At 46.4% G+C, this 27,290-nt stretch overlaps 2 protein-coding genes across 10 annotated transcripts in view; one reads left to right on the forward strand and one right to left on the reverse strand.

Moving 5' to 3' along the window:
• Window positions 1-17,048, forward strand: part of PDPR (pyruvate dehydrogenase phosphatase regulatory subunit) — a 44,747-nt gene extending 27,699 nt beyond the window's left edge. For all 9 annotated transcript variants that reach the window (XM_081508722.1, XM_081508725.1, XM_081508723.1 and 6 more), the window contains 8 exons: window positions 357-512; window positions 986-1,119; window positions 1,494-1,642; window positions 2,130-2,242; window positions 3,474-3,568; window positions 5,081-5,170; window positions 10,423-10,605; window positions 12,373-17,048. In XM_081508722.1, coding sequence (XP_081364848.1) covers window positions 357-512; window positions 986-1,119; window positions 1,494-1,642; window positions 2,130-2,242; window positions 3,474-3,568; window positions 5,081-5,170; window positions 10,423-10,605; window positions 12,373-12,777 — 1,325 coding nt within the window. In that variant the 3' untranslated portion in view covers window positions 12,778-17,048. The remainder of the gene's footprint in view (window positions 1-356; window positions 513-985; window positions 1,120-1,493; window positions 1,643-2,129; window positions 2,243-3,473; window positions 3,569-5,080; window positions 5,171-10,422; window positions 10,606-12,372) is intronic.
• LOC145513745 (pyruvate dehydrogenase phosphatase regulatory subunit, mitochondrial-like) lies at window positions 16,510-25,725 on the reverse strand. The gene is made up of 7 exons (XM_081510728.1): window positions 25,689-25,725; window positions 25,441-25,522; window positions 25,181-25,348; window positions 23,798-23,902; window positions 18,568-18,718; window positions 17,416-17,570; window positions 16,510-16,636 (listed from the first exon to the last, which is right to left on the reverse strand). Exons 1-7 carry the CDS (start codon window positions 25,723-25,725, stop codon window positions 16,510-16,512), a joined length of 825 nt encoding a protein of 274 aa, XP_081366854.1.
• Between the last annotated feature and the right edge of the window lie 1,565 nt (window positions 25,726-27,290).

Below are 27,290 nucleotides of genomic sequence, written 5' to 3' on the forward strand. Positions count from 1 at the left end.
TATGTAACCTCCTATGTCCTGTGTAAACGTGACCTTCATCTCTGCTGGGAGCTCAGCAAGGTTTAGAACCCTTTCTCCCATTGTTCCTACCTGCTAGTTTAAAAGTAATTGTAAACAAAGATCGGGAGTCGTGATGTGACTCACAGCTGTATAACTCTGTGGTGGAGCGACACCAGCTCTTACAATGCGATCCTTTCTTCTGGAGCATTCCTGTCACACTAGGTACTGTTGGGCAAATTGGGCTACAGCGGCCTGAAAAGCATGCTCTTTTGAATGGAAGTAACTCCAGAGTCACGTGGATACGGGTGCTCAGCTCTGTGGCTTGGGCTCTCACGGCCTGCTCTTCCGTCTCCTAGCTCTGCTCTATGACCTGAAGGTTCCACGTTGGGACTTCCAGACTGGAAGGCAGTTACGCACCTCTCCTCTCTATGACCGGCTGGACGCGCAGGGAGCCAGGTGGATGGAGAAACATGGATTTGAGAGGCCAAAGTACTTCGTGCCACCAGACAAGGGTAAGAAGGCACGTTCTCATATTTGTTCTTTTTGTCCTAAGAATAATAAATCTTGGTTTGGTTCTGTTTTAAATTACTTCTTTATTTTTGGCTGTGCCAGGTCTCTGTTGCAGAGCTGGGCTCTCAGCTGCGGCCCATGGGGCTGCTGCCTGGCTGTGGTGCAGGGCCTCGTTGCAGAGCACAGGCTCTCGGGCACGCAGGCTCCGGGAGTTGTGTGCACAGGTTTAGTTGCTCCGTGGCATGTGGGATCTTCCTGGGTCAGGAATCAAACCTATGTCCTAACTGACAGGCAGATTCTTAACCACTGGACCACTAGGGAAGTCCCAAACCTTATTTTTCAATGTGTATAGCTCGACTGTGTTCCTGGGAGAATAAATAATAAAAACCAATTATACTGTCCTAAGCTATCAAGGAAACTCACCAGGACAAAACCCCTCCTTTTCTGTCTTCCTTTGGTTTTCTCTGTCCTATAGACCTCCTGGCCTTGGAGCAGAGCAAGACTTTCTACAAGCCAGACTGGTTTGAGATTGTGGAGTCCGAAGTCAAGTGCTGTAAGGAAGCCGTGTGTGTCATTGACATGTCCTCTTTCACAAAGTTTGAAATAACAGTAAGTATTTGAGAACCAAAAGAACAGACTTGGAAACGTGCCTGTTTATTATATGCCTCTTGTTTTTCATCTGTCACTTCAAAACTGATTCTGTAAGAACTCTGGTATATTTTAGTCTGTCAACTGAATTATAACACTTTCTGGAATTTTAAGCTCTTTGTTTCTGATTCTTTCTCTGCTTGCAAAGGCCTGTTTGACACTAGAATCAGTAGCTAGCTTTCCTGGAGCTCCTTGCAGTGGCGTAAATCTGCAAATATTGTTGTATGAGTACCAGCTAGTTGAATTTTCTCAGCAAGTGACCTTGCACGTCAGGCCGCATTGCCAGCCAGAGGTTCTTACATCTATTATCTCTGTTTCATTCCCTAACCCTACAGTCCACCGGGGATCAGGCATTAGAAATTCTCCAGTACCTCTTCTCCAACGACCTTGACGTGCCCGTGGGCCACATCGTGCATACCGGCATGCTCAATGAGCGTGGCGGGTACGAAAACGACTGCAGCATAGCCCGGCTGAGCAAGCGCAGGTGAGCCAGGCGCCGCCCCGCTCCCTCCGCACGCGAGCCCTAGATGGCGTGGCCACTTCTGCAGGAAACCATTAATAACACTGAGATCAAAAAACATTTCATTAACGCATGGCCAGTTCATCAGCAGCACCTGTGCATGCACGCACGCACACATACACACACCACACGCCCCCCACAAGGAGGGGAAAAAAAGGCACCAGATTATGTAAAACCTAGTGTGGAAAGTTAGTTATTCTACTTGGAGAAGGTGCCTTATCTTAAGTTGGTAGGCTGTGTGATTTCTTGGCACCAGTAGGACGCCAGAATCGCCAGAATCTTGCTCTGTCCTCATGTGGTGTACCCCAGAAGGATGTGCCCTTGGCCTTCCCTGAACGCGAAGAGACCCCTGGCCACATGCTGTCTGTTGCTTTGACTCTAGCTAGGAACTGACTGCTTCCTGATCATTTTTCTGCTGCCTGGTTTTGATTTCTTTTGGTCTCACTTTCAGTTTCTTCATGATTTCTCCAACCGACCAGCAGGTCCATTGTTGGGCTTGGCTTAAGAAGTACATGCCAGAAGACAGCAACCTGATCCTGGAGGACGTCACCTGGAAATACACTGGTAAGGGGCCCTCCAGGGTCAGGGGGCCCTCTGGGGTCGGCTGGCCCAGTGATCCAGGTTTGTCTTCTGCATTTGCATTCTTCATGTCTGATGTTCAGGAGTGTCAGAATTAGCATCTTTTAAGAGGCTCCTGGTCATAGCCAATCGACCCCTAGCACTTCCCCACGTGTTATAGGTGAAGTGTGCTTCACTTTCACTTTTCCCTTTCATGCACTGGAGAAAGAAATGGCAACCCACTCCAGTATTCTTGCCTGGAGAATCCTAGGGACAGCGGAGCCTGGTGAGCTGCCGTCTATGGGGTCGCACAGAGTCGGACACGACTGAAGCGACTTAGCATAGCATAGCATAGCATCCCCTACAGTCAGCATATCAGAATGCAAACATTTGTTGAATTAATGAGTGACTCGTTATTAAATTATTTTAATTCATTATGTAAGTATTGTTTTTGTCACAATTTCCCCTTAGTTTTTTTTTTTAGTAAGTAAATACTTCTTAAGGATAGTTAACTTATTTCCTGATCATCTCCCCCTCAGCAGTCCTCTTAGGGAGCAGCCCTTTCTCTTCTGCCCCCTAATTCCAGCTTTAACCCCTCTCTGCTTCTCACTTAAAGGACCCTTGCTTTGCCTCCACCAGACCCTCAGTGTCAGTTCATTGTGGTAGCAAATATGATGGGCTTTTTGCTACCAGATTGGAAAACTGTAGAAGCTTACAGAAGCCAGGCTGTTTTCCAGTCCATCTAAGGGTATCTGATGTGTGATGAGCTCAGCTGCTGTCACAAAATCCTGGCTAGGGGCAGCTCTCCTCAGGGCTCTCCTGTTACTGATTTGTGTTTGAGGCTTTTCCGTCACGCAGCCACACTGAGAAGAGGAGGGGAGCAGGACCTGTGCAGGTGTTCAGCGCCAGCCCTGAGAGTGGGTTCCTGTCCTCTGGCCTCATGATCCCAGGCTCACTGCAGAGGCTGTAGAGTCTCGCCTTCCTTTGTGCCCAGGAAGAGGCCACAACGAGCTAGGCTCTCACATGCCAGGAGCCAATGGCAGCACTTAGCAGCCTTGTCAGGAGATGTATGCTTGCCAGAATCTAGATGCAGCCTAGGACTGGCTAAACACAGGAAGGTTTTCATGGTCTTGCCACCCACACCCGGCCATAGGTGAGCAAGTCCAGAACAGACCTTCTCCACTGGCTCAGCCATTCACCTGGAGCAGTGAGACATGTCCTGTTCTTTCCCCTTTAGCCCTCAACCTGATTGGTCCTCGAGCTGTAGACGTGTTGTCCGAGTTGTCCTATGCCCCTATGACTCCAGACCACTTCCCAAGTCTGTTTTGCAAGGTGAGTACTGGAAAACTTCTAGTTTTTAAATAAGCAGGGAATGTTCTTGTATAGAGATGGCAATTACATGTTCTCATTATTGTGTTAACATCCACAAAGTGTGTTCTTATGTTCATCAAGCAAACAAAATGAGTATATCCACTCCTTGCCATTCTTCACAGTCTTCTTATTTAATAAACATTGATATCTTTAAAGTGGATCTAACTTTTCTCAACATCAGTTCTATATATTTATTGCTTTCTGTGAAAGTGAAAGTTGCTCAGTCGTGTCTGCCTCTTCACAACCCCATGGACTGTATAGTCTATGCAATTCTCCAGGCCAGAATGCTGCAGTGTGTAGCCTATCCCTTCTGCAGCAGATCTTCTCGACCCAGGGATCAAATGGGGGTCTCCTGCACTGCAGACGGATTCTTTACCAACTGAGCTATCAGGGAAGCCCATTGCTTCCTATAGCAGTAGATTATGTTTTTGTGTTGTAATATTATGACACTGATGCCAAAAAATGCCAGCCAAGGTCAGGTCCCTTCTCTCCACGCAGAGCTTCCTCTTTTCCACACACAAAGTAACTTCTGTGTAAGTGGCCCCTTCAGATGAGAAATGGCTAGGTGAATCCCTAAACAATATACGTAATTTTCTTTCTTACACTTAGCAACTAGATCTGAGTGAAACAAAGTGCAACTGAGTGAAAGGAAGGACAGCTGAACACTCTCTGGGAAGCGGCTGATTGGAGAGGTCCGGACAGATGGATGTTTTAGCAGCTGTCACAGGCAGCTCTGGGACAGTTACTGATGGGGTGCTCTTTGAAGTTCAAACTGAAGTTAGGATCCTCCTCTTCAGTGACTTCACAGCTGTCTCTTTTCCCTGTGGCACAGTTAAAGCAGCAGAAAACTCTGTCAGAGCCCTTTCTTTGCTCTGAGGAGAGGCTTGCCCCACACCCTTGACCTGCAGCACAGTGCCCCGACCTGCTCCCCATGGAGGCGCCCTGCTAGGGGCCGTCTGGGGCTCCCCACACCCCACCGCAGAGCACAATCAAGGGAGAGGCCCTTTGGGTCACAGAGCTGCTAGAAACGTGTTCAGAACACGGGGAGCCTGGTGTCTGCCCCCAGGGTAGCAGGTGAACCAGCGTCTTCTCTGGGGCAGGTGCCCAGGGCTGGTCTGCCAGGTCCGCCAGGGAACAGTTTGCCTGGTCTTCATGGCTCCTGACGTCCCTGACTCAAACTGCAGCGGATCTTCAGCAGGACTTTGTGGAGAGAAGTGTTTCCTGCTTGTCAAAGACTGCCTCCATTCCCCGCAGGCTGGGCTGGCACTCCTGAACTGGGTGTTGGGAAAGCTAGGTTCTGTGCCTGGCGACCCCTATGCCTGCAAACAGACCATCGGGGAAAAAATTCTTTATTCACATGTGTCTGTCTCCTTCAGGGTCAGACGCAGGGAGGGTGCAGAGCTAAGAGAGGGGCTCCCGAGACCTTCACTCCTCTGACAGCTCCACGGTGACCTCCTCCCTTGGTCTCCACAGGAGATGAGCGTGGGCTACGCCAACGGGATCCGGGTGATGAGCATGACGCACACGGGCGAGCCGGGGTTCATGCTCTACATCCCCATAGAGGTGAGCGCCGCGGGCGGGGAGCAGACGGCCCGGCTGCCGGCCTTCCTTGCTGTGGTCGGCTGTGTGGCAGAGGGCGTGACATTTTTACTCTTTTCTGTAGGTCTAGACCATTTACATGGTCTAAAATTAAACATCTCTAAAATGTGTTCAGGGCCACTGACCTGTTCTCACCAGCCACCACCAGTGATATAATTGTTAGTTTGTATCACATCAGAGTTTTGTACATATGGAAGGAAGTTCAAAGATGTCTTCACTACCCCCTTTTTAGAAACACAAGTGGGAGCGTACTGCGCTTCTTCATCTTGATTGTTTCACTGAGCAGTTTACAGATCTTTCCCTGCCAGGACCTAAGAAAGAGCTTCCTTTTCCTTTTGTTCTTCATTTTTTAATTAAAGTGCTACAATATTCCATTATATAGTTGAATCATTTATTTTAAAAATATTTATTTGGCTGTGCTGGGTCTTAGTTGCAACATGTGGGATCTTCAGTCTTTGTTGCAGCACGTAACCCAGGCCTCCTGCATTGGGAGTGCAGAGTCCTAGGACCCCCAGGGAAGGCCCTGAATCATAATTTAACTAGTCTATTATTAATAGAGATTTACGGAGTTTCTCATCTTTGGCTGTTATAAAAGTTCTGCAGTGTACAAGAGTACCTTTTTCTTTATTGCTTATACCAGCACAGGGTTGTCACACTTTGGGCTGATGGGTGCAAAGCAGTTTGTCAGTGCGGTTTTATGCCAGAGGTCAAGCTTCTTTTCAAAACCTGGCTCCCTCTGAGTAAAAGCCTATCCGCAGGCCCGCACAGCTCTGCCTGCCCTTCTCGCTGCTGCTCCTGATGGCCCGTCTTGCTGCCCCTCGCTCCTGGCCCTTCACTCCCTGCTGGACGAGTGTCTGAAGCCTCGGGGCCTTTCCGCCTGCCCTCCCGCTCTCCTTGGCAGTGCTTCCTCTATCACGCCACCAGCTCAGGGCCAGACCTGTTGCAGGTCTGCCCACGCCTCGCCTTCTTGATGAGACCTTAAAGCTGCAGAGCCACCAGCCCCCTCCTCCCTAGCCCCCTTCCCCGTTTTTTCTTCAGGGTGCTTACCAGTGTCTCTTAGAATATATATTTTCTTTATTTTGTTCAACAGATTACCTGTTTTAAATACAGGTTTGCTGAAGGCAGGGTTATTTAACTTCTGTATCACCAGCACTTAAAGAGGAACTTGGCACATAGTAAATGCTTAATAAGTGCTATATGAATGAATGTTCTGGTTGTATCTTTTGTCCGTTTTTGTATTGAATTATTGGTCTTTTTACCCAGTTTCTCTAAACCAGACAGTCCTTACTATTAAGTTGTAATGTTTTTTTTCCATTTGTCTTGATTGTTGTTGTTTTTTTTACTGTGTAGAAGGGTTTTTTTAATTTTACTTTTTATTTTGAAAAATGTTCCATATGTTGCAAAAAAAATTTATTTTTCTTGTAGGTGAATTGATCAACCTTTTGTGGCTTCCAGACTTTGATACATAGAAGGGGCTTCCCCACCCAAGAGTTATAAAATTTTTCCACTTTTCTTCTGGTGTTTTTAGGTTTTTTTATTTTTTAATTTATTTATAGTTTGTGTTATTGCTATTTATGGGTTTGTGGGGTTTTTTAAATATTTAAATGCTCCAACCTTTTGCACTGTCTCTTGGTACACTTTATGAACTGTGGATCAAACTATTTTTTCTAACATGGATGACCAATTGGTGTGAGATTCTACTTTTATCACATACTGAGTTTCTACATTTGGGTATTTTTCTGTATTTTTATTCTGTTCTGTTTATCCAGGACCACATTATCTTTAATTATTGAGTCTTTGTTGTATCTGTTAATACTTGGTAATGCTTATCCTCCCTCATAGCTTGGAAAACTCTGGAAAATAATTCCTATTTCCTTATGTTCCCTCATAAACATTTATAATCATCTAGTTAAAAACACCCTGATTTTTTGGATTGTGTTATGTTTGTAGTTAGGAAGAATTGACATTCTTACATGTGTTGAATATTACAATCAGAATGTACCTTTTTTATTTGGGTTTGTGTGTATGTGTGACCTTCAGAGGTATTTTGAAGTTTTTCTCATGTAGCTGTTATAAATTTATATGAATAATATTTTTGTGGTGTTGCTATTGTGAATAGGAAGGGTATCTTTATTCTAGTGTCTTCTAGGTGATTCAGTTCAGTCGCTCAGTCGTGTCCGACTCCTTGCAACCCCGTGAACTGCAGCACTCCAGGCCTCCCTGTCCATTACCAACTCCCCCAGTCCACCCAAACCCATGTCCATTGAGTTGGTGATGCCGTCCAGCCATCTCATCCTCTGTCGTCCCCTTTTCCTCCTGCCCTCAATCATTCCCAGCATTAGAGTCTTTTCTAATGAGTCAGCTCTTTGCATCAGGTGGCCAAAGTAGTGGAGTTTCAGCTTCAACATCAATCCTTCCCCTGAACACTCAGGACTGGTCTCATATAGGATGGACTGGTTGGATCTCCTTACAGCCCAAGGGACTCTCAAGAGTCTTCTCCAACACCACAGTTCAAAAGCATCAATTCTTTGGCGCTCAGCTTCCTTTATAGTCCAACTCTCACATCCATACATGACCACTGGAAAAACCATAGCCTTGACTAGACGGACCTTTGTTGGCAAAGTAATGTCTCTGCTTTTTAATATGCTATCCAGGTTGGTCATAACTTTCCTTCTAAGAAGTAAGCATCTTTTAATTTCATGGCTGCAGTCACCATCTGCAGTGATTTTGGAGCCCCCAAAGATAAAGTCAGCCACTGTTTCCACTGTTTCCCCATCTATTTGCCATGAAGTGATGGGACTGGATGCCATGATCTTAGTTTTCTTAATGTTGAGCTTCAAGCCAACTTTTTCACTCTCCTCTTTCACTTTCATCAAGAGGCTCTTTAGTTCTTCTTCACTTTCTGCCATAAGGGTGATGTCATCTGCATATCTGAGGTTATTGATATTTCTCCCAGCAGTCTTGATTCCAGCTTGTGCTTCATCCAGCCCAGCGTTTCTCATGATTATGATTTCTAAAAGCTTTTTTCTTCTGTTTATTAATGCTTTAACCTGTTTCCTTCCTAAACTGTCTTACTGTTTATAGCTGTTTTTTAGTTGTTTCTCTGAAATTTCCAGAGTTCAGTCTTACCATATACAAATAGTAGTCATTTTCCTTGTTTCTTAACAGTTTTTATTCCTGCAGTTCCTCCCCTGTGTCCAGTTGTGATAGGCGGCGGTGGTCTTCACACCCTCACGCTCTTGTCATCAGTCATATTACTCATGCCGTTAGGTTTCCTTCTAATTATTAAATGAAGCATGGATTTACCATCCCATGAAATTTCATCTACGTTTTTCACACTCAAACATTATGATTTGAGAAGATCTGGTGTGCATATAGCTGATACATTTTGCCTGTACTGACAGGGGATCAGCTGTGAATATGGTCACTGACGTGTTAACCACCCGCTCCCAGGTCATTAATCAGTAAAGCCCATCAGGAGGGGGAAGCCCTGTTTCCTACCTGATTTCCTTGGGCTGATCCCATTCTGACTCATGTTTTCCATGAGTCCAAGAGGTAATTTGTGCACTGCTTGGGTTCTTTTCAAGCTGGTTTTTGTCCTCAAGAAGGCTATACTTGTCTCTTAGAGGAGATGGCTTCCAAAAGCATGGTGGCAGTTGGCAGATTGTTTGGTTACCCTCAATCCCTGGCATTTAGTGAGAAAGTGAGTTAATAGTGGGGACCTACTTTTCCCTTTGCTCTTCTCTAGCCCAAGACTAATAACTTGCTTTAAATCTTTCCTCCTCTGTCTTCCTCTTAACTCAGACACAGAGCATTCAGCTTGAGACACTGAACCCCTCTAAGATATGGCTCATTCTTACTCTCATTGGCCAGCCAGTCCCCACTGGTCTCCTCCACCCACCTTTGCTATCTCCAGTGTTTCACTTACACACATACCACAGGCTGTGTTGTACCAATAGCTCAAACTCCCTTTTCCACGTCTAAAATCGTCTTGACCACATTGTTCTGTTTAGTTGAGGCCTGTTTGGCTGCAGTAGTACAGTTTATAGAGCCACATACATTAAAGAATTACAATACCAATGAAGCTGCTTTTTGTTTTTCCCCCCAGTTATATTGAGATATAGTTTATATACATCATTGTGTAAGATTAAGGTGGACAGTATAATGGATTGACTTACATAGACTTGGTTAGCATCCACTATCTCATACAGCTTCGATAAAAAGGAAAAAAAAATTTTTTTCCTATAATAACTCCTCTCAGGATTTACTCTTAATTTTCACATGTATCATACAGCGGTGTCAATTGTAGTCACATGTTGTTCACTACATCCCTAGTGCTTACCTTACAAGGAAGTTTGTACCTTTTGACCACCTTCCTCCAGTCCTCACTCCTCTACCTACTAGTAACCAATCTGGTCTCTTGTTCTATGACTTTGGATGCTATTTTGGTTTTTTTGGTGTTTTTTTTTTAAGATTCCACACATAAGTGTGGATTATATAATATATGTCTTTCTCATTCCTTTGTGTCTTGTTTTCTCTGAATTACAGTTTTTAAAGTAAACAGTATAGTTGTTGCTGGGCTTTAGGCTTAACATAGTATGTTTAGATTATTTACTTTCAATATGGAAAACTTTCTGCTCATTTAAGTTGGAAAACTTTCTGCTCATTTAAGTTATCTGGTACTTAAACATGTCTGGAACCAAAAACAAAGCAGTGTGAGAGACTGGATGCTGCGGAACGTGGTAGGAGGGCTCTGCTTTCTGGGGTCTTCTGTGACCTGCTCCAGGTCTAAGATATGCCATAGTGGTGTGACAGATCAGAGTTGTGCATGCACGCCCAGAGTTACGTGCAGTACTAGTTTCACAGCATGCACCAGTGCACGAGGGAAGGACCAGGGTTGGGGAGCAGGGGCAAGAGAACATGGCAGGGAGGATGCGTGGCTGTCGGAGAGGCGGTTACGAGATTGGTTGTTTGCTGAGTGGTAAGAGAGCTTCTGTGAGTTATGTCGTGACTGCTGTGTACTTAGATCCTAGACATTCTAGAGAAGTGAAGAGACGGGTGCTGCTTTCATGGAGCTTAAGTCTGGGCTGTGGCACTTGGACTGCTGAGGATTATAGCCAACCTCCTCCCCTGTCCAGGTAGCAGGGACAGCCAGCCGCCCGCCATGTTCAGTGCTGAAGGTCTGCTCATTACTGACCTCTTGTCTCTCCCTCTAGTACGCCCTGCATGTATACAATGAAGTGATGAGCGTGGGGCAGAAATACGGAATCCGGAATGCTGGGTATTATGCTCTTCGTAGTCTCCGAATTGAGAAGTTTTTTGCCTTCTGGGGTCAGGACTTAAACACCCTCACCACACCCCTGGAATGTGGAGGAGAGTCTCGGGTGAAGTTAGACAAGGTATTGTACTGGTGTGCATACTCCACTCCGCCCTCAGCTCTCCAAGCAGGGAGCCTGCAGGAGAACAGGAGGAAGGTGTACAGGTTGCGGCCTCAGAATGTCTGTGGGACAAAACACTAACTAAGGAAACATGACAAATAGACAACATGTGTCTGGGGCACTCGCTCTGTTTTAGACTGAGTGCTTTCTGGGCAGTTTTTCAGAGTTGGTTTTGGTGATTCATTAACCTGCCACAAACATGTACAAATGAGTCACATTATATTCAACTTCCTAATTTTTTTCATTTCAAAATTAATATATGAAAATGATTTTTTAAATCAGCATTTAAGAGGATAAACAGTCTCTTTCCCCGCTCTGAGCCCAGCCAGCCCTCCTGGCAGCTTGACCAGAAGCACCAGTGCCCCGTCTCCGTGTCGAGCCTCCAGGCAGAGCACACAGAGGAGGCTCCCTTCACTGCTTTCTTAACTGCGGTGCTTGGACACCACACACGTGGTGTATCGAACCTTGCTTTTTTCACCTAACAAAATCTCTTAGCAGTCATTCTCTAGCAGACAACATAGTAGATCTCTGCTGCTCTTTTTGAGTGATTAGGTAAGTATTTTTCTCTGATATAAAAGTAAAGAATACTCAGTTTGGAAAAGAGGGAAAAACAAAATTAAAATCACTCATTTTTTTCAGAGACGGTCACTGTTAAGTGTATTTTAAGGAAGGAGGAGGGGAAGGCATAGCTGGGGAGTTTGGGATGGACATGCATACACTGCTGTATTTAAAATGGGTAACCAGCAAGGACTTACGCTGCAGCCCAGGGAACTCTGCTTGGTGCTGTGTGGCAGCCTGGGGGGAACTTGGGGGATAGACACATATATGGATACATATATATGGCTGAGTCCCTTCACTGTTCACCTGAAACTATCACAACATTGTTAATTGGCTATCAGTCCAGTTCAGTTCAGTCGTTCAGTCGTGACCGACTCTTTGTGACCCCATGGACTGCAGCACGCCAGGCCTCCCTGTCCATCACCACCTCCCAGAGCTTCTCAAACTCATGTCCATTGATTTGGTGATGCCATCCAACCATCTCAGCCTCTGTTGTCCCCTTCTCCCCCTGCTTTCAGTCTTTCCCAGCATCAGAGTCTTTTCCAGTGAGTTAGTTCTTCACATCAGGTGGCCAAAGTATTGGAGCTTCAGCATCAGTCCTTCCAATGAATATTCAGGACTGATTTCCTTTAGGATGGACTGGTTTGATCTTGTAGTCCAAGGGACTGCAGTTGGCTATATTCTAATTAATTGGCTAATTAATTAATATATCCCAATTAATTGGAATATAATATTCCAATTCCAAATAATTGGAATATCATATTCCAATATATTAATTGGCTATATTCCAATATAAAATGAAAAGTTTAAAAAAATTGTTTTATTCTGTTTGTACATATGCATAAATATTTATATATGCATACAAGATATAAATGGACTTTTTGTTGAGATTATGTAAAAACATTGCTTTTCTAAACAGTTCAAACAAGCACTTTTAAGTGTAGATTTTTCTGCCTGTTTTTGTTCTGTGTGGTCTCGTGATTGAAATGTGTTTATAAAACACAATGATGTGTACCTGTGCTGTTACGAGGATCCTCTGAAGGTGTCTCATGTTGGGAATGCAGTTTTCCGCACAGTGGGAAGCGTGCAGGGGTGAGGGAGGGAGGGCGGTCCTCCGCAGTGACGCCGGGGCCTGAATGGGCGCCGTTGAGCGCCGCCTCTCTTTCCTAGGGCGTGGATTTCATCGGGCGCGACGCGCTGCTGCAGCAGAGGCAGAACGGGGTGTACAAGCGCCTCACCATGTTCATCCTGGACGACCACGACACAGACCTGGACCTCTGGCCGTGGTGGGGGGAGCCCATTTACCGGAACGGGCAGTACGTGGGCAAGACCACCAGCAGTGCCTACGGCTACACCCTGGAGCGCCACGTGTGTCTGGGCTTCGTGCACAACTTCTCCGAGGACACGGGGGAGGAGCAGGTGGTGACAGCAGATTTCATCAACCGGGGAGAATATGAGATTGACATTGCGGGACACCGGTTCCAAGCCAAGGCCAAGCTCTACCCAGTCCCCTCCCTCCTCACCCATAAGCGCCGGAAGGAGGACGTGGAGCTAAGTGACTTGCACGGGAAGTGAGGCCGGGCGGCCTGGCTGCCTCCCCGCCTTCTCATCATCTTAGGGGCTTTTCTCCTCTTCCTGACCCCTCCCTCTTCTTGAGTTAAGCTTGGCCTCCTGTCTCTTCTCTCCTGGTGGACTTTTTCCGCTTTTATCTTTCCCTTTGCACCCTGCTCTCTCCCTCCATCTCCTCCGCCGCCGGGTCTCCCATCTCCTGGTACTCTGGGCTGGTCGCCGGCCACTCCACCTCTCAGGTTCCCGCGGGGGCAGAGGGCAGGCAGAGACTCCTCGTGAGGTGGATTGTGCTGACAGCCTGACTGCCCGTGCTGTGTCTTGAAGCAAGGCAGGCTGCAGGCTAAGTGTCCATCTCCATGGGGCTGTTTCCTTGGAAGAACCTGTGAATTCTGTGGGTTGCCGTCTGTGGAATAGCTTACGCCTTTCAGCCGGGCAAGCCATCCTCCCATTCCTTTGTGCTGCGGGTTGGCTCCCTGAGCCCTCTGTCAGGAGGATGACCACCTACCTTGCTGATGAGAGAGGCATCGTGGGGGCGAGACCTGGGGGTTAGCAGAGATAAACAGTTAACCCTCCTGGGCCTCCCCACTGACCCAATTATCAGACTGTTGGGCAAGGGCCACCTGCCTGTAAGTTTCCTCATCTCTTGCTAACCTCTACAGTGAGGGGGGTTTTGGTTGGTTTGTTTGACTGAGTAGACAAGTAAGGTGCACTGTTTGAAGAGAAAGGCCAGTTTGCCTTCTGGGTTGCTTTTCCCAGCTGACAGAGTCTGACCTCAAGAGTACAGCTCAGCGATGCTGAGTCTCCTAGAAACAGTGCTGCTTTTCTTTCAGCTGCTCACAGCTCAGAGCTACTCACAGCTCAGCCACCCCACCTTGGCAATCCTCTTCTCCAAGCACAGTGACTTTTAGGCCGGCCTCCCATGTCCCTGCCGCAGGAGCCGCTGGCTCAGCAGACCTCCCCCTTTAGAGCGTGGCGGGGGAGGTAGGCTGGCCACCCTGGTTGAGGGAGTGAGCCTGGGGCCATGCTGAGTGGGCGGGAGCCCCTGGGACCCCGGGTCTGGCTTCCCCCACAGAGACGAGACAGAGCCACACGGAGGTGCCTCTCTGATCCCAGTGTGGGGAGAGCACGTTACCTGGGCCCGAGGCCTGCTTCCATCTTTGCAGCCATCTCTTCACATCTCTGGAATAGAAAGGGGCTGGGATGAGAGGGCCCTGCACGCTTTAAGCATTGCCTGTGTTTGCCTGATCTTTAGATCTCCTGGACTGTGATATCCATCCCCACATTAATTTCCCCTTACAGACAAATTGCTGCTAGAGACTTGAACCATAGCCTTTCGTGTCTTGGCTGCATTAGTCCTGACAGGTCTGTAAGTATATTCAAGATGATCCTTTCATGTTACTAGAGAAGCTTAAACTTCTCAGATCTCTGCCTACTCTGGCATTTCTCTGGGATTTCTGTTTACCCACTTAATCACTGACTTCAGTGTCCACCTTCTTACAAGGTCTTCACTGATTTAATGAGGGAGTATGTGATTAGAATTCTGTTGGGGGTTTGGTATTTTGATGTAAGTGTGTATTTATCAAGTTGAGAGATGCTACTTCCAGGCAAAGAGGAGGGGTGCTGCCCAGCTAGAGAGCACAGAAGAGCAGCCACGAAACATGGGGGAGCAGGACATGAGCCCTTGCCAATGCAGGTGTCAGCAGAGAGCTGACTGACCCAGGAAGACGGAGACGGATGTAGAACCAAAGGTATCCCATGCTTGGCACCACTGCAAAGTTGTCTTTATAAATGAAAAATTATTTGGGACCGAATCCAAAGGAAATTCTAGATTTATGTGTAAAGTACAAGATGTTAGGATTCTGGGGGCATCACTTGTTTTGTGAGTGCCCTGAAACTTACATATTTATCTTCTGGCACTTTACATTCATCCTGGAAGTCTCCTTTGTTTCATTGAAATACAGGCTATATGAATCTGGTAGGTTTCTCTGTTTGGTCCTCAACTGAAGAGAGTGACTCTTTCCTGTCTCAGGCATAGTTGACAATCAAAACATCCTCACTTATGTGTTACCTCCTTGACTTGGGCACTGGGCCCGTGACAACTCACCTCTGTCTTCCTGGAGACTCGAGGGCTTGTTGAAAGGGTGGCTGGACTCTTGTTTTAGATGGATGAACTTTCTTCTCTGAAATGATTTGTCTTGTGAGAGGGGGTCCACAGTCTTCTCAGCATATTCAGTTGAATCGTTTTGAACCTAGAAATACAAAGTGTGCTGGCTTTGAACAGATGAAGAATCCAGGCTGCAGGTCTCCCGGGGGTCTCCTCCCTTGAGATAGGCCCCTAGTTACTTGTACCACATGTAAGTCCGTCCCATGGTCATGTGATTGACGTTGAAGATTTCTTGTCTGTGATAAAAGCTCTAATTGTGAAGGTTTTCACACACACACAAAAGGGACAAGAAACCTACCTGCCTGGATAGCCGTTTGATGTCCCTTAGCTTGTGTTTTGGTCACACAGCACTGCATGGGCAGGACATGCTCCAGGAGACAGAACCGAACAGTTCCCACTACATTCAAGTGCTCTTCTGGGGACTCCCTGTACCCCCTAAATGCACGATATGCCATTTAGCCCAGTGATTAACCCCAGTCTCACCTTGGCCCCAAAGTTCCCGTTTCTACCGGAGCAGCACCATGTCACTTGCGCTTGATTCTTCTCAGGAGGCAGGCGGTCCTTGGACTCTACCTCCTTGCACAGACCAAGAGTTTTAGCTGCATCTCTTCTTTCCTGCGCTGTTGCTTCCAAGAAAGTAATGAAACATGAAGAATAGCTCTTCAGCTTGCTTCTTTCCCCTGCCTTTGCGTGCATTGGAGATGTTAATCCTGTCCCCCACCACGTGTGTGGCTGGAGTGACAGGCGCTACTGAAAAGTGGTTTTGCGTCACTGAAGAGATGACCCCCCTTGATTTCTGCCCCTAAAACCACTGTATCAGCTGGTTTTCAGGCATTAACTGCAAGGTCCTTTTTGTATCTCTTTGTTGCCTCTTGGCCAGTGTAGTCAGCGAGGATCATCTTTAGTATCCAAGATAGAGATCTGGTCAACAGTGTTGAATACTCAAGTATAGCCTACTGTTTCCTTTTCTTCCTGCACACCCACCCTCATCCTTCACAAAGCTTGATGTGAGCAGCATTTTCTCAACATCATACAGAGGAAGTTTCTCCTGAGTGAAGACTCTTCCTCCTGCACGTGATGTGCAGACACATGGCTGCAAGCACAGCTGAGTGGGAGAGAGAGATGGCAGGTGAAGTACACGGCAGTGACCAGGCCGGGCAGTGAGTCCTGAGGGGACTAGGGCTCCCCTGTCCATGTGTGCCCCACGCCCCTGCCACTCTGCCCTCCACGTTACGGTGCTGAGTTAGCTGTAAGGCTCCTTCATTGTCACTCTGGGGCTGGCGTCTGCAGCCCCTCACCACTACAGATACACTATTTTTTAAGAGGACTGAGTATTTTTGTATGTCTTTGCCTTCTCTTTGTCCATTAAACACCAGAGTTGTTCCTTGTATAATATGATTCTTGACTTCTCTGAGCAAAACCCTTGGAGAATTACACATTTCTTCATGGGCCATTTTTCTCATGATATTTAGATACACCTGTTTTTATCCTTTGCAGACCTCCTCCTTTCTCATTTGTCTGTCTCTCAAGGACAGAAATTTTAAGTCGTGGAGGGAATACTTTTAGCACCTGTTTCAACAGATGGATGCAGGATTCCCTTTGCACACCATGAACTGGGGCTTGGGGCCCTCCTCCACCCGGCCAGGTTCTCGTGCCTTACACTCCAGAGCATCACACGGTGGGCGGAAACGGAAGAAGGACCTTCAGCAGACGGGTGTGGTGGGGTCGAAAGCTTCTGCAGCTTATTCCAGGGAAGGGTTTTCCAGAAGCACAGCTAACACTTTTACTCTCTGGTCAACCCCTGGGTTGTATGAACATGCCATTGTAATTAGTGTAATGGCTACAACTAATTCTTTGCATTTGTAAATGTGCAGTTCAGCTAACCCCTTTCCCATCCCTGTCAGCATGTGGTCCTGCAGCTGTGCGAGGCCCTTTAGTAAACGGGATCTTTCTCCCACACCCTGGGGACGACAGGCACCCAGGGTGACCAAGCGTTTCTGCCCCCGTGAATGCAGCATTAACTTTGTGCACTGTTTCTATCAAACCAGATTTCAATAAAGGTTTTCTTTTCATGTTACTAAGTTTGTAAATGAATAAACAGACATTTTCTCTACTCTTGCTATGTGTCCTTGAGAAATGTTCTACATCTGTGGTAACCAGGTATGTGTATTTACCATCACTAAGGATAAACATTGTGCATAAAATCATTTGTACCTGTTACCAGAGTGTACCAGAGAATTTGGAAACAGGTAAAGAAGATGCCTGCCTAAATCCAAGGCTAACTCCAAAAGAGGGGTTCCAAACACATTCTGTACAGTGACGTGCCTGCAACGAGGGGTGAGTACCTTTATGCGGACAGCTCTCTACGGACAGGTGTCGTCCTCTTACTACAAACATGCTGGACTAAGTACATCACAGACCATGTGAACAAGAAGAAAAGAGAAACCCCAGCAAGCCGAGTGTGCATGGGAAAGACTTACTTTCCAGTTCCTCCACCAAACGAAAGGCCTGCAGAGTTCATTCCCACCAGGACAAAGTAGCCCTGCACTGAGGGAGACTCGCCCATGATGCACCTCATGTCGGGGGTGAAGGTCTCGGGGCAGTTCACCAACTTCACGATCTCCAGAGTCTCCAGCTGTGGCATCCGACGCAGCAGGGAACTCAGCAGGGGCTCTGAGCGACACAACAGACCCAAACCCAGTCCTCAGCTTGAGGGGACTCAAAACTGCCTTCCCCTTACCCGCCTTGCCTCCCTCTCCTCTCCCAAAGTGTCTTGGGGAGGTTTTCTGAGAAGAGCCCACTGGGCCATCTATCAGAAGCAGAAACCTTGGTGGAATTACAGGACATCCCTACAAAGTTCTTGTCATAAAGACGGAGAAAAAAGATACTCTGTAGAAAGGAAACGGGCTATGGAAGAGCAGATACTATGTGTGGCCCCCAAATAAAATCTTACAGGCATCAGTGGTAGCACAAAAGCTCTTAATTAAAAGGCTCCCAAAGAGAGATGCAATAAAAGGCAGTGTTTTCCTATGTTCTAACAGCTGCTAAAGGCAGATCCTCAGCTTGTTTTAAGCTCAGTCCATCACCCGGGAAAGATCCAGTGGGACAGGGATCTAGATGAAGCCAGACTGAAGCCGGCTGGCAGGGACCTGGAACGTCTGTATGTTATTCTCTCCCCTTGTAAAAGTCTGAAATTTCCCCAGAGTTAAGTCCACATCAACAAGGAGAATCTCTTCATTTATAAACCGTTTCATATATTTTGAATTTGAAATGATGTGACTTAACGTTAACTATTCAGTAAATAAAATTTTTTTTAAATTTGAGTAAAAGACCATATTAATAAAACAGTTCTCTTTTTTAAAAATGTATTCAGTCTTATATGAAGTTCTACCAAAATGCTTCCCCCTAGCCTAAAATACCAGCTCTGATTTTAAATAAGTAATAAGCCAGAAGTTCCTTAACAAGATTTTAGTTCCTTGAATCGGCTAAACAGTGACTGCATCCTTCCAAGAGGCAAACTGTACACCCCCCTTACATTGTTACAAAGATCAAATAAGGAACCATTCCTGAAAATGCATTGAAAATTAACATCTTAAACAAATACGAGGCATTCTTGTTGTAATCTAGTTCACATGCTGTAGTGATCCCAGGCTTTCAGAGATTCTGAATCTCCAGCTGGTTCTTAACTTTAGTGAAAATTGGTTTCCAGTTCTCAAAGCCCCCAGACAGGATGCCACCATGCCAGTTCCGAATATAAATTCTTCCATCAGTGTCCACGGCAGCAAAGGAAGAGAAATGATGAAGGAGTGGGGAGCAGAAGGAAAAAAACAGAGTTGAGAGGCAAACCTGCTGTCTAAATGGGCAGAAAAGACAAAAACACTACTCACTAGTAAAACAACAGCCAAAGAACACAAGCATTCATTAGCTTTCAAATACTTTTCCATCCGTCATGCCATATAAGAAAATAAACTAAAAATGTTACCATAAAACTAAAAGAGAACATAGGCAAAAGGTTTCCTAACATAAATCATAACAGTATCTTCTTCAGTCTCCCAAGATGAAATAAAAGCAAATGGGACAAAAAGAAGCAAGTTATAAGCTTCTGCACAGCAAAGGAAACCAAAACCAAAATGAAAACATAAACCTACACACTGGGAGAAAATACCTGCAAACAATGTGACAGACAAGGACTTAATTTCCAAAATACACAAATAGCTCAACAACAACCCAATCAAAAAATGTACAGAATAACTGAATAGACATTTCTCCAAAGAAAACAGATGGCCATGAAAAAATGCTCAACACTGCTAATTATTAGAGAAATGCAAATCAAAACTACAGTAAGATACCATCTTATCCAATCAGAATGGTGTTCATCAAAAAGTCTACGTTTGTAGACTGAAGAGTGTGGAGAAAAGCATCCCCGTACACTGTTGATGGGAATGTAAATTGCTGCAGCCACTACGAAAAACTGTATGGAAGTTCCTTAAAAAAACTAAAGAGTACCCAATGATCTAGCAATCCCACTCCTGGACATATATCTGAAAAAAATTGTAATTCAAAAAGATATATGCACCTATGTTCAGAGCAGAAATAATTACAAGAGCAAAGACGTGGAAGCAACCTAAATGCCCATTGGCAGGTGAATGGATAAAGTTTATAGTATATGTATACATAATGAAATGTTTCTCAACCATAAAAGAGAGTAAAATACCATCTGCAGCAACATGAGGGACCTAGAGATTATCATAGTAAGTGAAATAAAACAGCGACAGACAAATACTATATATGACTTACATGTGGAATTAGAAATTATACAAATGAATTATTTATAAAACAGACAGACTCACAGACATAGGAATCAAATTTATGATTACCAAAGAGGACAGTGGGGACAAAGGGGATAATTAGGAGTGCAGCATTAACAGTTACGTACCACTATGTGTAAGACAGACTTGAAAGAAGAACAATACAAGGATTTACTGTTCAGCATGGGGAAAAAATACTTTCCCCAGTCATGGGCGAGGATGCTTCCTCCCAGATTTACTGTGGAGACTTTCTCAGATTACTGCTAATCCAATCACTTACCTAGAAACTTTGGCTAGTTCTCAGAATCAAACCACATAACTGCCACTGTGCCACATGAAAGCCTGACAGAGGGGGCTGCAGAGCCCACCCTAGAGATGAAGACCTCCAAGTGGTATCGAACTCTCCCTATGACACTGAGTGACTGAACAGCCCAAGTTTAGAGCTCACCTGTGACATCTACACAATGGGTAGCATTATGTCAGTTCTAGGTTACATTGCAGTTCAGTCGCTCAGTGGTGCGACCCTTTGCGACCCCATGGACTGCAGCACACCAGGCCTCCCTGTCCATCACCAACTCCAGGAGCTTATTCAAACTCCTGTCCATCAAGTTGGTAATGCCACCCGACCATCTCATCCTCTGTCGTCCCCTTCTTTTCAATCTTTCCCAGCATCAGGGTCTTTTCTAATGAGTCAGCTCTTCACATCAGGTGGCCAAAGTATTGGAGTTTCAACTTCAACATCAGTCCTTCCAATGAACACTCGGGACTGATCTCCTTTAGGGTGGGCTGGTTGGATCTCCTTGCAGTCCAAGGGACTCACAAGAGTCTTCTCCAACACCACAGTTCAAAACCATCAATTCTTTAGTGCTTAGCTTTCTTTATGGTCCAACTTTCACAACCATACATGACTACTGGAAAAACCACAGCTTTGACTAGACAGACCTTTGTTGGCAAAGTAATGTCTGCTTTTTAATATGCTGTCTAGGTTGGTCATAACTTTTCTTCCAAGGAGCAAGCATCTTTTATTTCTTGGCTGCAGTCACCATCTCCCTTAGGAGAAATGGAGTAGCCATCATAGTCAACAAAAGAGTCCAAAATGCAGTACTTGGATGCAATCTCAAAAATAACAGAATGATCTCTCTTCATTTCCAAGACAAGCCATTCAATATCACGGTAATCCAAGTCTATGCCCCAACTGCTAGTGCTGAAGAAGCTGAAGCTGAATGGTTCTATGAAGACGTATAAGACCTTCTAGAACTAACACTCAAAAAAGATGTCCTTTTCATTATAGGGGACTGGAATGCAAAAGTAGGAAGTCAAGAAACACCTGGAGTAACAGGAAAATTCTGCCTTGGAGGACAGAATGAAGCAGGGCAAAGGCTAATCGAGTTTTGCCAAGAGAACGCACTTGTCATAGCAAATACCCTCTTTCAACAACACAAGAGAAGACTCTACACATGGACATCACCAGGTGGTCAACGCTGAAATCAGATTGATTATATTCTTTGCAGCCAAAGATGGAGAAGCTCTATACAGTCAGCAAAAACAAGACCAGGAGCTGACTGGTGGCTCAGATCATGAACTCCTAATTGCAAAATTCAGACTTAAATTGAAGAAACTAGGGGAAACTACTAGACCATTCAGGTATGACCTAAGTTATAATTCCTTACGATTATACAGTGGAAGAGACAAACAGATTCAAGGGATTAGATCTGATAGAGTGCCTGAAGAACTATGGACAGAGGTTCGTGACATTGTAGAGGAGGCAGTGATCAAGACCATCCCCAAGAAAAAGAAATGCAAAAAGGCAAAATGGTTGTCTGAGGAGGCCTTACAAAGAGCTGTGAAAAGAGAAGCAAAAGGCAAAGGAGAAAAGGAAAGATATACGCATTTGAATGCAGAACAGCAAAGAAAGATAAGAAAGCCTTCCTCAGTGATCAATGCAAAGAAATAGAGAAAAACAATAGAATGGGAAAGACTAGAGATCTCTTCAAGAAAATGAGAGTTACCAAGGGAATATTTCATGCAGAGATGGGCACAATCAAGGACAGAAATGGTATGGACCTAACAGAAGAAGAAGATATTAAGAAGAGATGGCAAGAATACACAGAAGAACTATACAAAAAAAGATCTTCATGACCCAAATAACCACGATGGTGTGATCACTCATCTAGAGCCAGACATCCTGGAATGCGAAGCCAAGTGGGTCTTAGGAAGCATCACTACAAAGCTAGTGGAGGTGATGGAATTCCAGTTGAGCTATTTCAAATCCTAAAAGATGATGCTGTGAAGGTGCTGCACTCAATATGCCAGCAAATTTGGAAAACTCAGCAGTGGCCACAGGACTGGAAAAGGTCAGTTTTCATTCCAATCCCAAAGAAAGGCAATGCCAAAGAATGCTCAGACTACCACACAATTGCATTCATCTCACACGCTAGCAAAGTAATGCTCAAAATTCTCCAAGCCAGGCTTCAACAATACATGAACTGTGAACTTCCAGATGTTCAAGCTGGTTTTAGAAAAGGCAGAGGAACCAGAGATCAAATTGCCAACATCCTCTGGATCATCGAAAAAGCAAGAGAGTTCCAGAAAAACATGTACTTCTGCTTTATTGACTATGCCAATGCCTGTGTGGATCACAACAAACTGTGGAAAATTCTGAAAGAGATGGGAATACCAGACCACCTTACCTGCTTCCTGAGAAATCTGTATGAAGGTCAAGAAGCAACAGTTAGAACTGGACATGGAACAACAGACTAGTTCCAAATAGGAAAAGGAGTCCGTCAAGGCTGTATATTGTCACCCTGCTTATTTAACTTATATGCAGAGTACATCATGTGAAATGCTGGACTGGATGAAGCACAAGCTGGAATCAAGATTGACGGGAGGTTATATTGCAAACATGCGCAATTCAGACCTCTGTCTGGGACTACAGTTAGCTTGCAAAGAAAGAAACAAACCTGCTCAAACGGCACGCCCACTTTGGCCCTCCTTTCATAAAGAGACATTCAAGTCAAGTTAGAACGGGATCCACCTCCCTGTAACATGCTCCAGAAAAAAAGTGAAAAGACTCTTCTGGGCGCAGTCTGTCCTCAGCAGAAAGCCTTTCTTGGCAGAGGACAGAACAGGGGTGAGGAGACAAGAGTAAAAACAAAGCGCAAGTCCTCACTTGGTGTGCTGCTCGGCAGAGGGGTCTCCCAGGGGCGAGTCAGAAGGTAGAAGTGCTCGCAGGCATGTAACGGGATACTGACCGGCTCCTCGCTGCACAGACCCAGCTCGTATGCCCACTACAGACGGACACAGGGGTGGGTGGGTGGAGAGGAACAGAAAGACTCGTGAGCAAGTGCAGTCTCTTGAGACGAGCGCCATTTGCAGTGGCTCCTGTGCGCTCCCGCTCCCGCGTCAGCTGTGGGAAGCCGCCTTCCAGCTTTAGTTCCTAACGTTTTCAGAGGGGAGCAGCACTGTACCGGGGGAGCAGAGAAGACAGATTCACCAGCTCGGAAGAGGAGCTCGTGGGGAGCCAGTGAGGCCCTTCGAACAAAACGCTGGCCTCAACTACGAACCCCAAACACCAACCATGAAGACCTCCATGTGGCGGAAAGTCCTCCCGGGTGCCCTTAAGACTGGGGGGGAGGCAAGGGACCAATCTGCGCTCAGAGCTGCAGGCTTTAGTGTCCTGGACACGGAACCCACGCTCCCGACACCGCAACACCCCACGCTCATCTGCTGGGTGGTGGGATGACACGAACCACCACACAGACCCGACCAAGGACTGACTGCTGTCCACGCTGACTCTCTCCAGGCCTCCCTGAGCAGGGGGTGCCCCTCAACTGGGGAGGAGGGGGGGAAGGTCGCCCAGCTTCTACACGAGGGGCAAGGGCAGGCTTCCCATTTGGAGGGGGGGAATGCCGAGTTTTCCCGGCCAAACGAGAAACAGTGTGTCCCAGACGCCTGCTTAGTCCATCAGAAAACTAGCCTTACATCTGTGCCCCAGAATCCTGGAGACAAAAGTTAAATAAGAAAGTCAGTGACCCAGTCTTGTCACTAACCTACCTGACCAGCACAGTTGACAAAATACTGGCACTGGATCTGTCCTTTGTCTGTCTCCACACCGGTGACTTGACCTGTTTTGACCATAACACGAAGAATACTTGTCTGGCTGTTTTTCGGAGGGACAGTAGTCCTGATGCAAGATCTTATTTCCCTGTCTAGGGATTGAACCTAGCTGCCAATCCACCAAGGCTAGAAGCTAGAAGCAAAGTTCCTTGCTTCTTACACCATTTGAAAGCAAAAATGTTTCAAGGAGGCAAAAACTGCAAAACGAGTAGAACGTTTATTATCAGAGAGACAGCACAATATATGGGAGAGCACACAGAGAAACTGTATTTATGTCAGAAGCAGGGCAGAAATCCACATGCAGAAGAACACGGGCAGGCCTGCTGAATGAGCGGCACTTGTATGTTTGTCCTTACACAGCTGGTCCTAGGACCCTGCCCAAGATGTGAGCACAACTTTTTCTAAGATGATCCTGCCACAGAGGCCTGTGGTGCAGGTCCACCCTTATTATGGGGTGGCACCCCTCCTTTTTCAACCCTCAAGAAGCCTTCCTGTGCATGTACAGATAGGGAAGTCTTCCTCAACCTCAAGAGGAGGATCTTATCTCTACCTTAACAGAGCTCAGCTTCTGACACTAGCTTTGTCCTTGGAGCGTCTGAGTGAAAAGAAAGGATGAATTTTACTCCACTTGTCAAACACCAGCTGTCTAGCCCAGAGGCTCATCTCACAGTCACAGATCTGAACTGAGACCCATTACTGTGTAAATGGGCCTTTCCCAAGACTGAAAATACCAGGCCAACTGAAGTACATAATCGAATTTCAGGGATCATGGGACTTCCCTGGCGGTCCCATGGTTCAGGTCCACGCTTCCACTGCAGGGGGCCTGGGTTCCATCCCTGGCTGGGAATCGAAGGCCCACAAGGGGCATGGCACAGCCAAACAAAAATCCAGGGATCATAAAAGTAGCAGGAGAGAAACAGTGCCACAGGGCCTCCTCAATCCTGATCGACCCACACCACAAACCAGTTCATCCAGAGCAGACAACACCACAGATTAGCCTTCCCCTCGTTCATTCCAACCCTGGGACATGACCCCAGCTGTGCATTAATCCCCAAGGCGTGTGCCAGCCTTGGAGCTTCTGAAGTCCTGTGGAGGGAAAAAGGCCCTTACACCTCGAATGCTCTAAGCAGGACTGAAGGCAGTGCCTAGAACATTTAACAAGAAAAACGTGGCCCTGAGGGAAACTGTGTGCTGACAGGTACTGCGCTGAGACAAAGACGCAGAGCCGAGCCGTAGTTCCACTGCAGAAACTGGCCTGCACCCCTGCTGACGGCGAGCTGCTCTCCTGAGACGACCCCGTCGTTCCTCACTCCGCGCCCACTCACCGTTCTGGGAGGCAGCACTGGCCAGGGCGAGTGCCACGTCGGCGGAGGACACCACCGCGTCCTCGGGGACGTGCATGGCCCCCACCAGGTCGTGCACGTTGAGCAGAGGGTGCAGCTCGGCCACTTTCTTGGGGGAGATGATCTCGCAGGGGATGCCTATGACACTGGCACAGAACACAGGGGCACAATGACATCCCCCGGCCTCCGCAGAGGGCAGCTGACAGCAAGTTGGGACGGGCTCTAGCCGCATACGTACTTCAGCCTCGAGTTGATGCGCTTCAGGGAGATGAGCCGGTCCTGAGTTTGGGCCAGAAAGATGGAGCCCGTCCTAGTGTAACCTGGAAGGAAAAGCAGCCCAAACTGAGACAGACCGGGCCACCTGCGGGGGCACAGTGGGAGCCCACCGGACTGTAAAGCGGACGGCCCGCGAGGAGTCCTGGACTGCCACCACCCACACAGGCTCAGCTCACAGCTTTGTGAGGCTCAAACGAGAGTCTCACGTACATAAAGTCACTCTCACACCAGAGATGAAGGTCAGCATGGCTGAACAACCGTCCTTAGGAGGAGAAGTAACTGTGACCCATCCCTCCTTCACTCCTTTAGGTAATCAGACTCCTTTAGGTAATTTCTCCTCCGGTCCTTGGTGGGAATGTAACCGTGGTGATGGCTCCCCTCAGTACAGCCAGCAGGCCTGTGACCTACGCTCAGCCGATCTGACCTCCTGGAATACTGGGTCTTGAGCAAGGAGAGAAGGTGGAGGTCCCTCATCTCATCTCAGGAGCAGCAGCGTCCTGGCCAGCCCACTCCTCTTCCAGCTGAGGGACTGGGTCCTCACCACCCGGCCTCCACCCTGCCTCCAGCTGGCAGCCTCCTCCCACTCCACAGGCCCCAGTGGCCTTCCAGAAGCTCCCTGTTGCCCAGGTTAGCCCCGGTGGATTCCTGCTGTTTGCAGTCAACGTACTGGATGTGACCACTACGACACCTGAGTCAATGACAATTTTCCCAGAATGCAATGTCTTATTAGTTCTTATGAAGAAAAGCTTGAGTCAATCAGGTGTCTTTTTAAAATGGAAATACCGTCATGATCATTTCCATTTAAAATGGAAATAGTCACGATGATTTAAGTATTTTTTTATTCCTTTGAAATCATCAGATAAATATGGCCTTTGCTGACATGACATGATTGTTAAGTTTGGAGAACTGAAATTTCAGAGCCTGGTTTTTATAAGTGGTAGATGTATCCTTGATGTGGTCCTTTAATGGACCAGAACTTGGGGGTACATAGTCAATGGATAAGAAAGTGAAAGAAGGAAGAAAAGAGGCTGATATTCCCTGGTTTACACAATATGCCAATATAACTCGAGGACAGAGAGCTAGCACCGTCTACATAGGCTCAGGGCGCCCTCTCGAAGAGGTCTTGAAAGCCTGGGCAAGTAAGTAGATACGGTGGACACTTGTGCTCCGTGGAAGCAGCCTGAAAGGGAGAGGGAGAGAGAGAGAGCGTGAACAAAATGAGGAAAGACACGGGGACTAGTGTTCTGGTGGAGCAAAGGCGTTTATTCAACATATTGTGGGCATATATGTACTGTCTTACAAGACAGCTTTTTTAGCAGAGATAGGGATCAAAAATCTTACAAGTTATCCAGGAAGCTGGAGGCTAGAATCATTTTCAAGAGATGGGATTGTAAAAGTTACTTTCCATATCAGAAGGGAAGAGAGTTGTAAATGGCTGCTATTCACCGTACAGAGAAGCTATTTTCCATACGAACAAGATGCATAAATTCCTATTATTCTGGGAACTGTGTGCGGTTCCTCCAGCGCCTGTATTCAGGTGCTATGAGGAACAAAGGATTTATGCAAGACCAAAAGCAGCATACGGGGAGCCTTCTGATAAATGCTACCTTACAATTCCCCCTATTTTATTATATTTGTAAAAAAGTCCTGACTATTTAAGTTTGTTTAGTATAAACCAATCTTATAGAAAGGCAATGGTAAATAACAAATAAAGTCACCAAGACAAACACCAAATTTACAGTTTCAGACCCGAAGCTGTGAATAATATTTTGAAATTAACCTTGTGGGTTTAGCCCAGATAATTAAACTGCT

Source organism: Giraffa tippelskirchi, chromosome 7 (assembly GCF_054371585.1).
Source record: "Giraffa tippelskirchi isolate mGirTip1 chromosome 7, T2T-mGirTip1v1.2.pri, whole genome shotgun sequence".
In the NCBI taxonomy this organism is placed as follows: Eukaryota; Metazoa; Chordata; class Mammalia; order Artiodactyla; family Giraffidae; genus Giraffa; species Giraffa tippelskirchi.